This window comes from Hyla sarda, chromosome 10, assembly GCF_029499605.1.
Source record: "Hyla sarda isolate aHylSar1 chromosome 10, aHylSar1.hap1, whole genome shotgun sequence".
In the NCBI taxonomy this organism is placed as follows: Eukaryota; Metazoa; Chordata; class Amphibia; order Anura; family Hylidae; genus Hyla; species Hyla sarda.
In genome coordinates, this window is record NC_079198.1 from 21,472,613 (window position 1) to 21,493,983 (window position 21,371).

Here is a 21,371-nt window from a genome sequence, read left to right on the forward strand (position 1 = left end):
TGGTCAGAACACATTCAGTATGGTCAAAATCTCAGATTTTGGTCTCCTGCAGCTTGATTGACAGCTGCAAAGAGCCTCAATGAAGGATGTGGGGGCGGAAATGGCCCCCCAGCAGGCTTCAGTGATGTAATGCCTGCTAGGAAATGCCCACATTTTTTTTAAGGGAAGGTGGAGTGTTAGGAGTAAGTTGGGGAACATAGCCTGAGTTGGTTTAGAAAAGTTTATTTGGTAACAGGTACTCTTTAAGCGTATTAGGGGTCTCCTCATCTGTTGTTTTCGCTGTCAATCTGCGGTGGGTACTTTCACGCACGTGGTGTGGAGCTGTCCGTCTGTAGCCCCGTTCTGGAGATTTATCAAAACCTGTCCAGAGGAAAAGTTGCCCATAGCAACCAATCAGATCCTTTGCACCGGTTTTGATAAATCTCCCCCTTCATTTCTGACCACTTGGAATTTCTGTTTCTTCTTATTGCAGAAGTGTGCTTACTAGGGCTTATTGCTGAGGTTGAAACGGGTGCCCGTAGGCACCTGCTTATCCGGTTTCTTCCCTTTTTGTGGCCGCAAAATAGTCGCTATGACTTGGAAGGATACGGTGGCTCCCCCGCTAGCGAAGTGGCTTAGTTTAGTTAATAAGTATGTCTCTCCCCCCCCCCCTTATATAGAGCCTTGTTCTTGAGTCTTAAGTGTCCCAAAAAGTTTGACAGTGCGCATCCTACTGTCCAGTAAAGTATTCTGGGAGTTGGGGGGAGTGTGTGTCATGGGGATTTGTTTGTCTGTGTTTGGGTGGCATGTTTGGAGTGATTGGTCCCCATTGGTTATCTACCATTAGTTTGCTCGAGGTCAGTGCCCTTAGTTCCTGAACTCTGGACTGTTTTTGCCTATTTCATGTTTAGTTGTGTATTACTTCTTCATGTGCGGTCCAGGTCCACTAAGCCCACTGATTAGGTGGGGGCAGCTGTTGTGGCTATTTTCCTTTTTATGTTTTTGTATTGTTGTTATAAATGCCTAAATAAAACCGAAATAAGAAAACCTTAAATAAGAAAAAAAGCAAAAACTGTCTTCTTTGTCACCACACTAACCTGTTGGTACGGGCAGGTAGTGTGGGTGGCACTGATAACAACCATACATGTCCCCAATCCGTGGTCCTATTCTTCCACTATCTTCCTCCGTTCCAGCGGCAGGCTTGAGGCATGGGCGGAGCTTCCTGACAGAGCTTTATTCCTTTATTCTCAATAGGACAACTTCTTAAAGGTGTCGCCGCTGCCGTTCGCTCTGCACGTAATGACGGGCAATTCAGGGTCCGGAGCATAGTTACGTCACGGCTCTGCCCCCTCGTGACGTCACGGCCCGCCCCCTCAATACAAGTCTATGGGGGGGGCGTTCGTCACGCCCCCACCATAGACTTGCATTAAGGGGGTGGGCTGTGATGTCATGAGGGGCGGAGCCATGACGTAACGATGCTCCGGCCCCTGTATCGCCCGTCATTACGCACAGAGCGAACTCGCTCTGTGCAGTAATAGCGCGGTGTCGCAGCGGCGATCCCGGGGGTCCCCAGCAGCAGGACCGCTGCGATCTGACATCTTATCTCCTATCCTTTGGATAGGGGATAAGATGTCTAGGGGCGGAGTACCCCTTTAACAGTGAATGAATCGAATGGCGTCAGAACATGTGTACTGCCATCTGGTAAAACACGATTGGTGGGGGGGTACCGATCAGCTAGTCATGCCCCATACCAGTGTTTCCCAACCAGGGTTCCTCCAGCTGATGCAAAACTACAACTCCCAGCATGCCCGGACAGCCTTTGGCTGTCCGGGCATGCTGGGAGTTGTAGTTTTGCAACAGCTAAGGCGCCCTGGTAGGGAAACACTGCACTACCCTGTGCTGGCCCTGGCACAGTAGAGCAGATGTGTCTGTCCAAGAATAAGAAGTATTTTCTATCCCAAAAAGATGCAAAAAAACTATTTAGCTTACCCAACCTAGAGTGTATTCTTCAAATAGCCAGTGCAAATGATTACAAGTTAATAAATTAGGTTGTATTGGGTCTCCGGTGCGGCAACAACAATTTGATCATAAGAAAAAACAAAAAAAACAAAAAAGTTTTTTTTAAGACAAAATAAACGCATCCTCCAGATCTTGATCAGGATGACGCAGTTTCCACGCTTCAGCAGCAAGCAGCCGGTGTTTAGCTGCAGATTGCATCTCACGTCCAATCACCTTCCGCCACCGTTGCCACCGCCTCCGCCATTTCCACCTTGGTTACCGGCATCTGATGCTCCGGACATCATCAAAAACAGAACAACAGGAATTATGTACATCCACTGTGAAGACAAAGCAGACGAGTGTTATCCCCACACAAAAGGTCAGGGTAGCAGGCAGAGGGAAAGGGGCAGATAAGCATTCCTGTTAAAACATTTCTTTATATTAAAATTATTATTATAATAATTATATAATATATACAGTCACGGCTGTAAATGTTGGCACCCCTGAAATTTTTCTAGAAAATTAAGTATTTCTCACAGAAAAGGATGGCAGTAACACATGTTTTGCTATACACATGTTTATTCCCTTTGTGTGTATTGGAACTAAAACAAAAATGGGAGGAAAAAAGCAAAAATTGGATGTAATGTCGCCAAACTCCAAAAATGGGCTGGACAAAAAAAAATTATTGTCCTTAACTTACTATTTGGTTGCACACCTTTGGAAAAAATAACTGAAATCAGTCGCTTCCTATAACCATCAATAAGCTTCTTACACCTCTCAGCCGGAATGTTGGACCACTCTTCCTTTGCAAACTGCTCCAGGTCTGTGTTATTGGGAGGCGCCTTTTCCCAACAGCAATTTTAAGATCTCTCCACAGGTGTTCAATGGAATTTAGACCTGGACTCATTGCTGTTTGGGGTCATTGTCCTGCTGGAAGACCCAAGATCGCAACCCGGATGCAAACCCAGCTGACACTGGGCTGTACAGTGTGACACAAAAGCCATTGGTAATCCTCAGATTTCATGATGCCTTGTACACATTCAAGGCCCCCAGTGCCAGAGGCAGCAAAACAACCCCAAAACATCATTGACCCTCCTCCATATTTCACTGTAGGTACTGTGTTCTTTTCTTTGTAGGCCTCATTCCGTTTTTGGTAAACAGTAGAATGATGTGCTTTACCAAAAAGCTCTATCTTGGTCTCATCTGTCCACAAGACGTTTTCCCAGAAGGATTTTGGCAAATGTTGTCTTGCTTTATGTCCGTGTCAGCAGTGGGGTCCTCCTGGGCCTCCCTGCCATAGTGTTTCATTTCCATTCGCGCTGACACCGATGCCCCCTGAGCCTGCAGGACAGCTTGAATATCTTTGGAACTTGTTTGGGGCTGCTTATCCACCATCCGGACTATCCTGTGTTGAAACCTTTCACCATTTTTTCTCTTCCGTCCACACCCAGGGAGATTATCTACAGTGCCATGGGTTGTAAACTTGATAATGTTGCAAACTGTGGACAAAGACAAATCTAGATCTCTGGAGATGGACTTGTAACCTTGAGATTGTTGATATTTTTCCACAATTTGGGTTCTCAAGTCCTCAGACAGTTCTCTTATCCTCTTTCTGTTGTCCATGCTTAGTGTGTGGCACACACAGACACACAATGCAAAGACTTAGTGAACTTCTCTCCTTTTTATCTGCTTTCAGGTGTGATTTTTATATTGCCCAGACCTGTTACTTGCCTAAGTTGAGTTTAAAAGGAGCATCACATGCTTGAAACAATCTTATTTTTCCACAATTTTGAAAGGGTACCAATAATTTTGTCCAGACCATTTTTGGAGTTTGATATTATATCCAATTTGCTTTTTCTCCTCCTTTTTTGTTTTTGTTTAATTCCAACACACTCAAAGGAAAAACATGTGTATAGCAAAACATTGTTACTGCAATCCTTTACTGTGAAGAATTTCAGGGGTGCCAACATTTACGAACATGACTGTGTATGTGTGTATACATAATTTTTTTTTTCTTATTTTTACAGAGAAGTTTTAAATAAGAGAGCTAAGCTCTGATTGGTTGCTATGAGTAACAAGGACAGCTTTATAGGCAATTCTGAATATATTGGAAGTGACAGAGAATCTGTTCTTATTGCTTTATCTCTATGCCATCCAACAAAGAATAGAGATTTGGTCAGGCATGTTGTTGTAATGGGGAGGGGGAGAGAAGGGGCTACCAGACATATGTTCTGCTTATCTCCCTAGAGAAAAGGGGGGGGACTGCCAGACACATTGAATGGGTATCTGTGAATACAATAATAAAGGGGTATTGCCATCCGGAACATACATACCACAGCCATCACGCCCCCTCCCACAGACTTGCATTGAGGGGGCGGGACTATGATGTCACAAGCTCCCGGCTCCAGCGTTCGGAACAGTTTGTTCCAAACACTGAGCAGCAGGATTTAACACGGATGGAATATCCATAAGATATTTAGTTAAAGTTATCGGTGGTGATCCAACCACAGGGGTGCACACTGATCACAGCAGTGGAATGGTAAACATTCTTGCCCTGTATTTGGTATTGCACCTTTATCCCTAACAACTAATATGGCCTTTCCATCCAGTGATCTTCTCGTCATTCCAAGACTTGCGAAACACTTTTCCTGAATAGAATTCATGGAGACCATCACATTTTTTGTCTGCTAAAACTACCACAGTGCACAAGGAAAGAGAAATGTGAAGAGCCCACCACCAAAACAAAGCGGAGCACCAGACATGCTTGTTTCTAGGGGGGCAGTGATCGCAGAACAATACATTGAAGCATAAAAGGTACACATTTAGAAAAAAAATAAAAAATTATTGCCCCAATAAGTAAAAAGAAAAAAAAAGTGACTTAAAAAAGGGATCGTCCAGAAACAACTTGTGTATGGCATTGAAATGTATAATAAAACAACTTACTAATATAATGTTATTAGTCACAGTGCAGAGATCTCTCCATATTAGCTCTGCTCACTCCCTTTTAGTTGTGAAGTCACATTCAGAGCTCCTGTTCCTCCTTCCCTTCTGTCTGCTCAGGGTGAGACCATTGATGTCAAGGGGGGTGGGCTGATATTACTGCTCATTAGATTTTAAAGCAGCACAAAGCCTCTCTCAGATAAGACAGCAGTGAGCCTGTTCTGACTGAAACTACTGTGATGGAGAACGGCTTTCTGCTGCCTTAAAAAAAAAATTAAAAAAAATAATCTAAAGAGCAGTAAAATGAGCTCCCCCCTCTTCACATCAACGGTCTGGTCCGCAGCAGACAGGAGGGATAGGGGGTAGCAGTAATATAAGGTCCCCCTTGACATCAATGCCTTGGCCCCCAAAAGACAGGAGGGGAGAAACAGGGACGGAGGAGACTGCTTTCATACTGCTTTCACACAGTATGACATACATCACAGCTAGAGATGAGCGAACTTACAGTATATTCGATTCGTCACGAACTTCTCGGCTCGGCAGTTGATGACTTTTCCTGCATAAATTAGTTCAGCTTTCAGGTGCTCCGGTGGGCTGGAAAAGGTGGATACAGTCCAAGGAAAGAGTCTTCTAGGACTGTATCCACCTTTTCCAGCCCATGGGAGCACCTGAAAGCTGAACTAATTTATGCAGGAAAAGTCAGCAACTGCCGAGTCGAGAAGTTCGTGACGAATTTATTGTAAGTTCGTTCATCTCTAATCACAGCTACAAAGCTACACACAGCTCAGCTGATAATGGAAGATTTCTACACTATGGCTACTCCGCTGTAACAACATTATATTAGTTGCTTTATTATAACTTTTTGACACCATTCACAGGTTGTTTCTTTCGCTGGACAACCCCTTTAACTCAAAATGTCCTACAGTATTTATACAGCTACTATTCAGACTGTGTATCTTCATGGTAAAAGACAAAAACTGTGCCGTCCGATCCTGCAGTCATATTCCATGACTAAGAGCAATAGCTCGAAACGCGTCGGCGTTTCACCCTTCTTTTAAGTGACATGTCACGTGCCTCTGAGTGGCGAGTTTTAATGTGCTCGATTAAAGGTTACGTTTTGTTTTTTTGCACACCCAGGAGCTGGATCCTTGCTACAATTTTCCTTCCAGTCATATTCCATGCTCTCTCCTCTCTACTTCTGGATAACATATGAAACGTACATTAGTACAAGGCAGGAGACAAACAGGAGAAAGGAGGAGGTGGGAATTTCATTGGAAGCTGTAGAAACAATACGATAGGAAATTTTTAATAAAGACCTATGGCAAAGTTGCTTCATTTTCCATTTTTGAAATATTAGGGCCAAAACAAAAAGGTTTGTAAAAGGTGTCCAGAGCCTTTAGGAATGTATATGTAATTCTCTACAAAGCACAAAATGAAATCAGTTCAAAAAGACCTGAGGTCTGAGGCGACTGTGTGCGCGAGTTCGAGGTTATAATACACTTTCGCAACTAGAACCCTGAGACCAGTATCAGTATGTACCCACATTACCCTATATTAGTGTTTCCCAGTGTACCTCCAGCTGTTGCAAAACTACAACACCCAGCATGCCCGGACAGCCGTTGGCTGTCCGGGCATGCTGGGAGTTGTAGTTTTGCAACAGCTGGAGGCACACTGGTTGGAAAACACTGGCCTAGATCTTCTGAATTACATCTATTATGCTCAGCTATCTCCACCCGCAGCACTCTGTAATACTACACTCCAATAACACCTGAGAATAAGCGTATGCAGGTATGACTGTCTGCAGGGCGATAGTACCAGGTCAGGCCAACCTTCTTTACACCCAGTTACGTGCAGCAGACAAAGATAGATATAGTTTCCTATAGGCACTGGTTTATTTTTTGGCTTGCATCCAAGAGAAACAATGACAATGAGATTTCATCATTGCGAAGCTATAAAGCCGAGGCTCTGTATGGCGACAATGGAAAATTTAGTTTACGGATTGTTATATGACATGGGCAGTCCAAAGGTTATGTCTGGTATTGGAACTTCGCTCCATTGAAGTGAATGGGACTATGTTGCAATACCAAATAAAATCTGTGATGTTATTTTAGGAAGGAAAGAGCAATTCTTATTTATTTATTATTATTATTTTTTTTTTATTATAATTATTTTTATTATTATTATTTTTATTTATTATAATTATTTTTATTATTAGAACAATTTTTATTATAATTTTTCTATTTTATTTTTATAATCCTGGACAATACAGTTCTACTTGAAATCCACAACCACACATTGATTGAAGGTGTTGTGCTAGAAGTGCTGCAGATCCACTTATTCTCTATAGGAGCTGTGGAGATAGCCCAGTATGATGTTTGGCTATCTTGGGAAGCTCCCATAGAAATGAATGGAGTGTTGAAACGCATGAGCGTTCCGCTGCCCCATTCTGACAAATGGCATGGGTCCCTATTATCCAGACTGCAGGGGTTCCCAGTATTTGGACCACCAATGATTGGATAGTTATCTTCTATTCTGATCATAGATTAATAGCTAACTCCTTAAATGGTCGCTCTCATTAAAACTAAATTTTGCTATTGCACTCCTTATGGTAAATAAAAAAAAATCTGTAATGTTCTTTGTTTTAAATGAAGTTTACTATGTTTTATTTGTGTAAAAAAAAAAAAAAAAAAAAAAAAAAAAAAAAAAAGGTGCCACTAGGTGTCTCCCTACTTGTCCAGAGCAACCCCCCCCCCCCCCTTCCCATCTCTTACACAGACTTTGGACTCCTGCTGGCCTGGCAGAAGTCCAAACTCAGGAAATGCAATCTGGAGTGCTGAGGGGTGGGTGTGCAGCCTTATCCAATCATAGCTGATCTCACACTGAACTGCTCTGGGCTGTGTGTAGCAGAGTGAGGGAGGAAGTTCTCCCCTGTATGGCTTCAGATGATGTCACACCTGCTGGGGAACGCCCCTTCCCTGTCTGGGAATCTGACTGAGACTGAGCAGAAAATACAGAGCGATATCAAGGTAGAAAAACTAAAAAAAATAATAAAAATAAAGGCAGGGGGTGGTTTTTCATGATGGGGGCAGTGAACTGGGATGATTATAAAATTTATCAAGATCATGACAGGTACTCTTTAAGGGCCTTTACACTTTTTGATGATTTTTATAAAGGGTTTTTTTCTGATGTAAAAAAAATAAAAAATAAAAAAAAAATGTTACTGCTTCCCAAGCAGATCTGCAGAGGACGCTTAGCTGACTGCCTACCTTTAGTTTTAATAGACAGGAATGAAGGAACCTTTTATAAAAGGTCTGTTTAACCCTTTGATCAATGTAGTCAAGAGAGTCTGTCCACAGTCCTCAGTCATCAAAACAGCTGACATCCCCATACAGACATTTGGGAGGAGACCCAACCATCACTGGGGTCTGTGATGCAGCTTGCATGACCGAGAAATCCACTGTTTACAGTCCTGTCTGTTGCCTCAAGAAGAGTCCAGGAGGCGGGCTCTTCTCGTTCGGTGCATGAAGCTGCCTGTGTTAAAAGCTTTCCCACCTCTTTTCTTAGTTATTATTGACAGCTCTAGATTCCAAGCTGAAGATTCCTATAGCTGTAATTTAAAGGTGAGATGAGGGGCTCTCAATACAGGGAGCTCCATGTACCATACAAGAAGAGTCCGCGACAAAACCTGAGGCAGCAGACAGCGTATTATACAGCAGTTTTTAGGTCATGAAAGCTGCATCAGCAAAAACGAAGAACGATTCAGTTTCTAAAGAACAAACGGCTTTATTTCCAAATCTTTGTTAAAAATCTTGCAACAACTTTACATCACAGAAGACCCCATCTTGACACATTTTGAGCGCATGGGATTTTCTCCTGCTCTGGCCAGTTCCTCACATGAACAGAGGCGTCAGCAGAGAGCACTGTGGTCAGACAGAAAATAAATTAAAAAAGAAGAGAACTTCCTCTGTAGTATACAGCTGCTAATAACTACTGGAAGGATTAAGATTTTTTAATAGAAGTCATTTACAAATCTGTTTAACTTTCCGGCACCAGTTTATATATAAAAAAAATTAAAAAAAATGTAAATAGTGTTTTCCACCAGAGTACATATTTGCGTATATAAAACTTTTAGATCATTTTTTTTATAAAAAAATTTTTTGGGGAATAAAATGTGACTAAATAGCATAATTTTTTAAATTTATTTTTTATGTTTACGTCGTTCACCATACGGGATCAATAACATTATATTTTGATAGTTCGGACATTTACGCACGCGGCGTTACCAAATGTTTATAAAAAAAATTACGCTTTTTGGGGGTAAAAATGGGAAAAACTGACAATTTTCATTTTTATTGGGGGAGGGGATTTTTCACTTATTTTTACTTTATTTTTTTTATTTTTTTACACTTTTTATGTCCTCATAGGGGACTATCTATAGCAATCATTTGATTGCTAATACTGTTCAGTGCTATGCATAGGGCATAGCACTAATCAGTATTATCAGCTATCTTCTGCTCTGGTCTGCTCGATCTGAGACCAGAGCAGGAGACGGCGTGAGACGGGCGGAGGCAGGTTAGGGGACCTCCATCCTCCATTACAGATGATAAGATCCCCGTGGCAGTGCTGCGGGCGATCCGATCATCTATTTCAACATGCACACTGCCGCGATCTGTACTGATCACGGCATCTGAGGGGTTAATGGCGGACATCCGTGCAATCGCGGATGTTGGCCATTACCGGCGGGTCCCCGGCTGCTGCTAGCAGCTGGAACCTGCCGTGTATGACGCGAGGACCGCTCCGATGCTCGCGGTCATACACAGGACGTAGATGTACGTCCTGGTGCGCTAAGTACCGCTGCACCAGGATGTACATTTACATCCGTGGTCGTTAAGGGGTTAAAAGAATTGGAGATAGCCTTTTATTTTGCTGCACATTTGTTTGCAGATGATTTTGCTATCTATTGAAGTCAATGGGACAAAAAAAAATAAAAAAAATTATATATATATATATATATATATACACATATATATATACACACACATACACACTAAAAAGTAAAAAAAAATATTTTGTTTGAAATGTAAAACAGTGTTATCGTAGTTGCTCCCTAATGATCATGTTGGTCTAAAGTAGTGGTCTTCAAACTGTGGCCCTCCAGATGTTGCAAACTACAACTCCCAGCATGCCCAGACAGCCATTGGCTGGAGAACTCTGCTTTAAAGCATCAGGATTGTTCGGATAATATTTGCAGACTGTGTGTCAACACTTAAATAACAATTCTTCATTGAGCCAAATAAATCACTGCTTGTCTAAGTAACCTACAGCAATTATAAAATATCACAAAGAGCTCCTGTACTATATCTGCTCTCAGCCCAAATAGCTCTATAGCACCATCTAATGGCAAAATGCAGTAATAGCAACAGCATATATGTAGGATTCATCAGACCAAGCTGCCTTTTTCCTTTGCTACAAATAGGGCTGGGCAGTATACCTATTCATACCGGAAAAAAAAAAATCCTGCACGATATGAATTTTAACCCATACCGCAATACCGTTTTGGCCCCTCCCCCTCGGGAATGAATGAATCAGCCGCAGCGCGCTGTCCCCACATCGGGGAACTAATCATATGTGACCCGCGAGCGCTGTTCTGCCCCCCCCCAATTAATTATTAACCCAGCGCTGCACTGTCTTCAACCTCCAGATGTTGCGAAACTGTAACTCCCAGCATGCCCGGACAGCCGTTGGCTGTCCGGGCATGCTGGGAGTTGTAGTTTTGCAACATCTGGAGGTCCGTAGGTTGAAGACCACTGCTCTATACTGTATCCCTATGCCCGGGCTGCAAAAGGTAAACAAAATAAACTTTAACTCACCTTCCCCGTCGGTCCGGACCAGCTTCCTAGGGAATGGATTGTCGTAAAGCTGTCAGCCTATCACCGGCCGCAGCGATGTTCCACCTCGGCCGGTGATAGGTTGAGCGCACTGTCATGTAAGAAGCAGGCTCCTTACATGACAGTGGGCTCAGCCTATCACCGGCCGAGGCGGAACATCGCTGCGGCTGGTGATAGGCTGACTGCTGTCTGACGTTCCCGTCCCCAGTTTATATTTTTTTACCTATTGCAGCCCGGGCATAGGGATACAGCTATAGAGTGTCAGCACCGGCGGCCGCAACAAACAGGAGGATGAGGAAAGAAGAGCTTGCGGGTGACGTGAGTAGTACCCCGATGGAGACTGCGCAGCGCTGGGCTAATAATTAATTTGGGGGGGGGGGGGGAAATACCGTGGGACCGCCATAAGTTACAGAAATACCGCGATACACATATTTGGTCATACTGCCCAGCCCTAGCTACATGGTCCATACACAATGCTTACAGGCCCGATTGTAGGCGCTTTTGGCTGAGGGTCAAAAAGGGCACAGGCTTGAGATAGGCCACCTCATACACAATGGAATGCACTGTGTCCTGACATCTTAGGCTGGGATCACGTTTTCCGCCATACGGGACCGCATACGGCTAGGGGGGGGGGGGGGGGGGGGCTAAAGCCTTGCGCTCCCGTGTCCCTGCCGTATGCAATTCATTTCAACGAGCCGACTGGAGTGAAACTCTGCCTGCAGTCGGCTCATTTTTGCCCCGTATGCGGTTTTCCACCGGACCTAAAACCGTGGTCGAGGCTTGAGGCACCCTGGTTGGGAGTCACTGCCATACTACAACTCCTAGCATGGCCTGACAGCCATATGGCAATCACTTTAGAGCCTCAGGTTGGGGAATACTGACTAACGCTTGAGGATAAAAAAAAAAAAAACATTAATAAATAAATTATAAAAATTAGCTCTTCCCTATTTATTACTAATATTAGTCTGGTCTCAGAGCTCAGAGGGAAAAAAAGTGCAAGTAGGTAGAGGAGCATTAGAGAAGGGATAAAGTTGAGGTCAAGTATATTACTTCAGTTCCTCAGGCCTGCTGTCCTGGCTCCCTTGGTACTTTCGCCGAATTGGTTAACATTAGCAACAGTGCCCCTCCTAGTATTATATGCCACTGTGAGGAGGGAGAGAACAAGACAGGCAGTCACAAAATATCCTGAGCACAGGAGGTCTGAAGGAGACTGTCTCTAATATTGCTCTATGAAGAACATTAAAGGGGTACTCCACCGATAGGGGATAAGATGTCTGATCGCTGGGGGGCCCCGCGATCTCCCTGCCGCACCGGGCGTTCCATTAGAGCAGTGGTCTTCAACCTGCGGACGTCCAGTTGTTGCAAACTATAACTCCCAGCATGCCCGGACAGCCTGGAGTTGTAGTTTTGCAACATCTGGAGGTCCGCAGGTTGGAGACCACTGCTTTAGAGCGTCAGGTGCAGCGACGGAGGCTTGTGACGTCACAGTCACACCCTGCTCATGACACACCCTGCTCATGTGGGGTGCCACAGCAGAGATCACGGGGGTCCCCAGCGGAGGGACCCCCGCCATCAGACATCTCATTCCCTCTCCTTTGGATAGGGGATAAGATGTCTAGGGGCGGCGTACCCCTTTAAGGTTGTTGTCTTAATTTGACAATCCATTTCTAAATGCCTTATAAAAGCATTTAAACATCATAGAGGAGGGTCCATTAAAAAGCATCACTCACTTTGGCAAAGGGTATTTTTGTACATAGGTGAATGGCATGTAATACCACAATTCCCCTGTAGTGGTCACTGCAGAGGACAGGTATGCCCAGCCACAGCTTACTAGTTAGCAGGAGTTTTTTTCTAATCCTGACACACAGTGGACAGGCTGTACTACGTGAGGGAAGTCAGCTTGTTATGTGTTCTTATAAATGTTTTCATATACTCCTTTTATATTGTAAACTCCATCTTATATATCATCAGCCATCTTGTCTGTATTTCTTTCATTATGAACTAATCATAAACTTCAACAGCAATTATGGCCAGGAAGCCTGTGATTCAAGGTTACAATTGCTGAGCTTACAGGAAAGCTTCAAGGCCATTTAGTTTGAAGCCTTATACAGATACATCGTCCTTCCTGCTTAGAGATAAGACAGCCATGTGATCAAGTATAATCTTGAAATGTGCCATCCTTTCATATATGTCTATAAGAATTTGGTTTCTGTAGTAAAAACGTCAGAAGAGTCTGTATACAGCTTTGGAGTCTGTGTCATTCATTTGTCTTCTCCTAGGCCTAGTCACTTAATTACTGATTCAGAAACAAACAATATACTTGAAGGAATCCATTGAATTCCCTAACAACTCTAACACAGGGCTGTCTTTATGAGACAACCTAATAACATGAATAAATCTTTTATTAATAGCATTGATCTTACAGTTAATTTTCCTAGTAAAACTTACGTATTTAGCAAAAAAGGATTTCTGTTCCTGAGGATTTTTAGCTTTTTGTGCCTGCTCCATCTCCAGTCTTTCAATGAAAGCCGCTGTCTCAGGCCTAAAAAAAAGAGAGGACAAAGTCAGATCTGAGCTACTACTACAGCTAGATGTGAAGGACTCCGGCGGTCATGGACTCACACTGCTGCTGGGATCGGCTGCTGGATGTAGACAGTGGTGTTAAATTGTTCCAAATCAACGTCTTCCACCTCTGCACCGCTGCAGGACCCAGGGAGGGTTACAATGGACACTCCCACTATGTTCCCGGAAATGTCTGTATGAACCATGAGTTGGTCTGAGAGGTGAGATTCAACCATGGAACACTGTAGAAAAAGACAAAATCCATTTACATAATAAAATAAAATAAATAAATAGATGGTTTCTGCTACTTAAAGGGGTACTCCGCCCCTAGACATCTTATCCCCTATCCAAAGGATAGGGGATAAGAGGTCAGATCGCGGGGTTGCTGGGGACCCCCGGATCTCGGCTGCAGCACCCACCTCAACGGCTTCCGGCAACGCTAGAGGCTTCGGATCCCGACCACGCAAGCGAAAGAGCGTGACGTCAAGTCTCCACCCCCGTGTGACGTCACGCCCCGCCCCTCAATGCAAGTCTATGGGAGGGGGCGTGACGGCCCTCCCATAGGCTTGCACTGAGGGGGCGAAGCCGTGACGTCACAACGCTCTGGCCCCGTGATCGACAGTAATCAGACCCGGAGCGAACACGCTCCGGGGACTGATTTTCACGGGGAGCGGCGTGCAAGATCCCAGGGGTCCCCAGCGGCGGGACCCCTGTGATTAGGCATCTTATCCCCTATCCTTTGGATAGGGGATAAAATGTCTAAGCGCCGGAGTACCCCTTTAACATCCAAGTAGGAGCCGTTCTAGCTCCCTGCAGGTTAAAGCGAACCTGTCAAAAATACTTTTGTACTAGGAACATCAAAAGTTTTATCAGTCAGGAGAGAATGCCCCAAGCACGGACCTTCCCAGCTCGTAATCGGTCGGAGATCTGAACACTCAAACCCTGACTGATAACTTTTCCTATGTGTTTATGACACATCAAAAGTTTTCTTAAATGACACGTACAACAAATTATAAAAATGGTGGAATGAAAAAAGTGTTTTCACTAGAAGTTTTTACCCATTTACAACTGCTGTATGCTCACAGGCTTGAACAAGAGACAGCCCTGGGTACCCTTATAGGTCCCAGGGTGTCTCCATAGTTACACCTGACCCACCCATCATGTCTCTAGGGCAGGAGAACACAGATACAAGCCCCCCCCCCCCCCCCACAATGCCAACATATTTACTCTGATGTAACCGTAAATCAAGATGCTTTAAAGAGTACCTGTCACCAAACTAAACTTTTATTATATTGTTCCTTATGTAATTATAAGACACAATTCTCAACCTTTATATGTTTTTAACGTGATTGAAAAAAACGGCCACTAGGTGGCTCTGTTCTGTTCCCTGCCACAAGTCAGTTTAGTCTCCTCCCTGCCTGGCAGGAGACCAAACTAGGGAAGTGTGCGCGAGGCACAGCTCTCATAGGCTTCAGTAACGTTGCGCCTGCTGGAGAACGCCCACTTTGTCCTGCCGGGAGCTCACACAATGTGAGAAAGGGGAAAGGTATGATACACAGCTTTTTAAATCTCGGAATTTATTTAAAGGGGTATTCCGGGCAATTTTTTTTATCCCTATTCAAAGGATAGTCCAGTTTTGGATACCTCCGGACGTCACGCCCCCTCCATTCATGTCTATGGGAGGGGGCGTGACAGGCGTCACGCCCCCTCCCATAGACATGAATGGAGAGGGCGTGGCGTGATGTCCCCAGTCCAGGAAACCTGGAGGTTTCTGAAACTGGAGATTCAGCACCCGCATTGAATGCGGGTGCTGCAGGGAATCGTGGGGGTCTCAGCAGCGGGGCCCCCGCAATCAGACATCTTATCCCCTAACCTTTGGATAGGGGATGAAATGTTTTTGCCCGGAATACCCCTTTAAGGGCAGGAGGGGTGTTAGGAGTAATTAAGGAATATAATCTGAGTTAGTTAAAAAAAATATGGTTAGATGACAGGTACTCTTTAACTACCTCAGCATCTTCACATACTATTAGGTCAAGGTGCAGGAAAGGGTTAAATAAGGGAAACAGTAGATAGATAACTTGTGGCAAAAAAATGCAGTAAATTCATCTAGTGCAAATTTACCCTAAAGCTATGTTCACGGGGCTGAATGTCTGCACAATTTCTGTGCAAACATTACTCAGACAGCAGGTACTAGCAGAACAAGCCTTCCCTAGGACCGCTCGGAAACATGCAGTTTCCAAGTAGATTTTACCAATAAGAATTGACATGGCAGTTCTTTCTGCGGAGGCCAGAAGCGAAAATTCAACCACGTGCACAATCCCAATGAAAACAATAGGACTCTGCTGCAATGGATTTCCGAGCGGAATGTCTCACCAGATTCGGCCGTTAGAGCATAGCCCGACAGTGACAACAAAGACTGCGCTGAACGTACCGCTCGGACAAACGACGTGACGTATTCATGGGACTCTTCAGTAACTCCCAGTTTACGAGGGATCCGAATTCTGTAAAGTCCATTTAGATTTGCAATATCCTGCCAGTGATAAAATATAAAATCTTGAGTGATCACTGGACTGCCTGCAGACAACCTCCCACCGTACGTATTTCCGCCATTATGACTTACTCTTAATTTGTTCCTTTCATCTTCCGTAAGTTGCTTCTGTAAGATGGAGACACCCTGGTCTGCAGTGGAGCCCCAGATCAGCATGCCTCTCTTCTTAAAGTTGATGCTATCATCTGTTTTATAACACAGAAGAAAGAAAAAACACAAGACAAAGTTATATATGTTCTATTTTTACCATGACTACAGGGACGTGCATAGGTTGACTAGAAAGGGGGCTTGAGCACCTGCCCTTTTGATGTTTCTCCTAAAAGTGCCCTGGGCAATCTGGCATTATATGGGCATTTATATAACTAGCTGAGTACCCGGCGTTGCCCGGTTTTTCCTTCCTCATCCTTGTTAGGGAGGAAAATCAACAGAGGAGGAAGCTTTTGACTTCATATCCCATCCCCATATATTGTTGTCATATCTCGTCCTCCTATCCCAACCCCCCTAACCCGACATTTCCATACATTTCCCATAGATTTGCATGGGACTTTAAACAAAAACTATGACCCTCACAAATGGGGGTAGTTAAGAGTTGAAATTAATTATCCTATATTTTAAGTGGACATATAAATAACAAGTGACCAAGTATTCTCAAAATATCTCCAGCCGTTTGGAAGTTATGCAGTAACATATTTCCCATATACCTATCTCTATCTTATATGAAGGATAGCCTTATACCTATCCCTATCTTATATGAAGGATAGCCTTATACCTATCTCTATCTTATATGAAGGATAGCCTTATACCTATCTCTATCTTATATGAAGGATAGCCTTATACCTATCTCTATCTTATATGAAGGATAGACTTATACCTATCTCTATCTTATATGAAGGATAGACTTATACCTATCTCTATCTTATATGAAGGATAGCCTTATACCTATCTCTATCTTATATGAAGGATAGCCTTATACCTATCTCTATCTTATATGAAGGATAGCCTTATACCTATCATTATCTTATACGAAGGATAGCTTTATGCCTATCTCTATCTTATATGATGGATAGCCTTATACCTATCTCTATCTTATATGAAGAATAGCCTTATACCTATCTCTATCTTACATGAAGGATTGCCTTATACCTACCTCTATCTTGTACGAAGGATAGCTTTATACCTATGGATATAGGGCACTATATCGTACAGAAGGAGGAGGGGGGGCAGAGAAAAGGGAATATTTAATGTGAGAGGCAAAGCACAGGGGGCATTATATGTGAAGAGCACATGACAGGTGGGGTCCCCTGTGCTGTGCCCCTCACATATAATGCCCCTGGGGCATTATGTGAGGGGCATCATACGTGAGTGGCGCATGATGGGGGCATTATACGTGAGGGGCACATGCGGCATAGCCTCACCCAGCCTCTACCTCCAGTGACCCCTAGATAATTTGAGACCCTGATCTAGAATAAAAATTAAAAAAAAATTAAAAAAAAAAAGATGCTTTATTCAAGGGACCTCAGTTTTCAATGCAAACCTGCTTCAAACATAAAACCTGTGACTGGCTGTGCAGACACCAGGTACCCTGTGATATTCCTCCAGCAAATAGCTGCTGGCAATGGTATTTTAGTTAGTGAACATCCATAAGGACACGCAGCCAAGCCTGATCATTTACCAATCTCAAATGAATGCTCCAGGTCCAGGTTTGCTCCACAACTCTCCGATTCTCTGCCATCACCTGCCTGCAGAAAAAAAAAAACGGCATCAGCATTATGCATTACTACCCCATTACAAGATGTAATGCAGCGTACAACAGCCGACATGCATCTGTTCCATGGGTCTTCACTAATTGGATTGGGGATAAGTTATTTTTCACTGCACTACTCTTTTAATCAAGAAAACAACCGGCCAACCAAGGGTCTATTCACACGTACAGTATCCTGCGCAGATATGATGTGCAGGATTTGAAGCTGTGCTCAGTCATTTAGTTTACATCGAAATCCTGCGCATCAAATCTGCACAGAATACTGTACATGTGAATACATCATAAAGGTGCGTTCACACAAGCGTAATTTCACTGCAGATCTGCTGCTGCAGATTTTGCCGCCCATTGAAGTCAATGGGCAGCAAAATCTGCTGAGGCAAATCTGCAGCAGAAAATATGCACGAGTGAACGCAGTGCGTATTTACTGCTGCAGATCTGCTGCAGATCTGCTTCAGCAAATTTTGCTGCTCATTGAAGTCAATGGGTAACAAAATCTGCAGCACTAAATCTGCACGTGTGAACGCACCCTAATGGTACGTTCACACGCGCAGATTTCCAGCATATTTTACGCTGCGGATCCGCTGGTGAAGGCCCGCTCTATGCTGGCTTTACATGTGCCTGCTCGTAGCGGCAATACACCACTACCAGCAGACACACTGCAATGTCTGTGCCACTTCATTCCCCTGTCAAAGTCGCAGTATACTCGCACATCGCGGGAGCTCTCTGCCTAGCTCAGAGCAGGGAGAGCAGCCATGATGTGTGAGTACGCCGCGCACATCGCTGCACTGTGTCTGCTGGTAGCGGAGTATTGCCGCTATGAGCAGACACATGTAAAGCCAGCATAGAGCGGGGCCTTCACCAGCGGATCCGCAGCATAAATACGCTGCGACAATCCGCGAGTGTGAACGTACCCTTAGGGTACGCTCACACGGATGGATCCACCGACGATGGAACCCTAACATTGTGCCTCCATCTGTGCCTGAGCAGACACGCTGTTATATACGATTTGGCGCACACACATGCGCAGTATACTCGCACACATTGCGGCTGCTCTCGGTCTAGCTCAGGGAGCAGCCGCCATGTGCGCGAGTATACTGCGCATGAGCGTGGCGACTCGCACATCACAGTGGGTTAGCTCATAGCAGCTACGAGCAGGCACAGCTTTAGGCACAATCTAGGGCAGTGTTTCCCAACCAGGGTGCCTCCAACTGTTACAAAACTACAACTCACAGCATGCCAGGACAGCCTTCGGCTGTTCGGTCATACAGGGAATTGTAATTTTGCAACATCTAGGAGGCACCCTGGTCGGGAAACACTGATCTAGGGTCCATCGACAGCGGATCCGCAGCATAAAATACGCTGCTGATTCGTCCATGAGAACGAGCCCTTATGAAATATTTAAAAACAAAAAAATGTTGTTTGCAGCCATATTACAGCTATTACAGCAAATGGCTATCAGGGCATGCTGGGAGTTGTAGTCTTGCAACAGCTGGAGGCACATCAGTTGGGAAACACTGCAGTAGGGCCTCTGGGTGTAAATGAGAATGTTTCCATTCAATGACAACAAGCAGAGATGTTACAAAGTATATCAGAAATGCGCAGAGCTCGTAATATACCATGAAGCGTCATATATGTGCGTGTGTGTATATATATATATATATATATATATATATATACACAATACATAAACGTATAGTCAGTGACAGCCCCTCACCTTCACCCTGCAGACATTGCCTAGAATCCCAGAAGGTAAAGAAATAGAAAGTACTACAAATACTAGACAACTATATCCGGCACAGCAGGACAGCGGACTCCAAAACGACGAGGACCCGACCATTTCCCCGTTTCTCCTCCGTCCACACACGACGGCAGCCATGACAGTCACAGACGGGCAATTCAAAGCTGTACGCATGCGCAATACCAGGCCTCCAGCGACGGATCATACCATTGATCTTAGGATAGGGGGAGGGCGAGTTTATTTTAGTTTTCACTTTTTAATGACGGCACTTCTCTTAAAATCCATGATGAATTTTACGCTATGTCACTACGGTTTAAAGTTAAGTTGACTTTACGTCAATCGAATTGGCGTGTGACACGGCCTGAAAAGTGCATTGGCTGCGTGTCAAGCCTCGATGTCGATTCAGAGCCTCGTTGTCGTGAGGGGTTAGGTGACGTGGGCTGACGAGGTGCGCAGAGATGTGACGTCACGTCTGTAGTAGGTCAGTTCCGGTTATCTACCACACATTTTGTTAAATTATCTAAAATGCAGTGTTTACCAAAGTGGTGCCCCCAGCTGTTGCAAAACTACAACTCACAGCATGCCCGGACAGCCGAAGGCTGTCCGGGCATGCTGGGAGTTGTAGTTTTGCAACAGCTGGAGGCACATTGGTCTACAGAAAAGCCATTAGCAATAAATGTACCATATGTGTAGGTGGAGAGGATAACAAGTCCCATATAGTCTATGCATAAATATAGGCAACAAGTTTTGGCCACACCCACAGTGGTCAGTGACCCTTCTACATCTCCGCCATATTGAAAAAGCCCTCTGGGTTTTGCCCATATCATGCGCACTCACTGTAGTCGTACAGCGTTGTTTGTTTCATTCCAGCACGGCTGCATCTATACGGTTCATTGTTGTAACTGGGTCATGTGATCACCAGTCACTGACTCACTCAAAAGTTACATGGCCTATCTTTCAGAGGAAGTGGTCAATCCTGGGTCAGCCGACTTCCTTTGAACTACCGGATGACATCATCCCCTAATAGATTGCTCATGGCAGCTCTCAGACCCCTCCCTCTCCACTCAGCTCTATATGTATACTGCTGCTACCTCTATGGCATCATGGGATATAAAGGAGTTATACCCTTCTACTTAGGCCAGAGCTTACCAAACCTTTCATGTTGGTGATCCTCTTTTTGGACATGCATAGATTTGTGACACACTCGCCGCCGTGCCGCCAATTGCACGTATTGCATTATGCGTCCTACGGCGCACGAGGTGATAACAGTATCAGCATTACAAATGCTACTGCTCCCCCTTCTGTGCCATTTCATTTACCCCTTCATCACCCCTGTGCCACTTCATTCCCCTCCTACCCAACCACCAGATGCAGTAATCAAACCCCCCACCCAAAGCCAGAGGATTCATGGGAAATGTTGGTCACCCACTCAGAGTAAGTACCATTAATAACCACCCTCTGTTTCCTATCACTGAGCCAGTTACTTACCCACTTACACACATTCTCCCCCAGCCCAATCTTCTCATTTTATGTACCAACCTTTTGTGATAGCCTGGGGGAGTAGGGTATCTGGGTGTGTAGCTGTGCGGTTACTAAAGGGTGCTTGCTTAACCCTTTCTATTCGTGACGCCAGGGTGAGGGCCATTCTCTGTATGCTTGTCCTACCGCCACCCTTCCCAAGAGCGATAGGGAGATAGTGAATAATTGATTGTCCACAACCGGAGATTTGCAGAAACTTGTCAGAACTTTTACTGAAGATTTTAGGCAATAATGAACAGGAACAGTCCATATAACAAAGTCTATTAGAGCTTGACAAGTGGTTGGGACCTCGTGAGTCTATTAAGCTTAAGAAGATAATTGTTGCGGTGATCCGCTGGATTTAGGGGTTTAGAATCGGTCCAGTAGTCACGCTAGCTTTAGCAGGGATTAAGATTTTAACTCACAGTTTAGTTTAGG

At 44.4% G+C, this 21,371-nt stretch overlaps 1 protein-coding gene across 2 annotated transcripts; it reads right to left on the reverse strand.

Annotated features, from left to right (window-relative positions):
* Nucleotides 1-1,986: 1,986 nt before the first annotated feature.
* EMC10 (ER membrane protein complex subunit 10) lies at nt 1,987-19,616 on the reverse strand. Of its 2 annotated transcripts, XM_056542195.1 has the most exons (8): nt 19,392-19,616; nt 17,588-17,654; nt 15,988-16,100; nt 15,799-15,897; nt 13,428-13,609; nt 13,254-13,347; nt 11,856-11,948; nt 1,987-2,315 (listed from the first exon to the last, which is right to left on the reverse strand). In XM_056542195.1, exons 1-7 carry the CDS (start codon nt 19,587-19,589, stop codon nt 11,865-11,867), a joined length of 837 nt encoding a protein of 278 aa, XP_056398170.1. In that variant the 5' UTR covers nt 19,590-19,616; the 3' UTR covers nt 1,987-2,315; nt 11,856-11,864. The 2 variants fall into 2 exon arrangements, with proteins under 2 accessions (XP_056398170.1, XP_056398169.1); XM_056542194.1 differs by lacking the exon at nt 11,856-11,948 and having other exon boundaries at nt 1,996-2,315.
* Nucleotides 19,617-21,371: the final 1,755 nt, after the last annotated feature.

Coding starts and splice junctions, on each gene's coding strand:
- EMC10 (XM_056542194.1), bottom strand. CDS start 19,589: ATGCGTACAGCTTTGAATTGCCCGTCTGTGACTGTCATGGCTGCCGTC. Junction 15,898..15,987: donor ATGAAAGGAACAAATTAAGA/GTAAGTCATAAT, acceptor TATCACTGGCAG/GATATTGCAAATCTAAATGG. Junction 13,610..15,798: donor TCACGTCGTTTGTCCGAGCG/GTACGTTCAGCG, acceptor CTTTTTCTACAG/TGTTCCATGGTTGAATCTCA.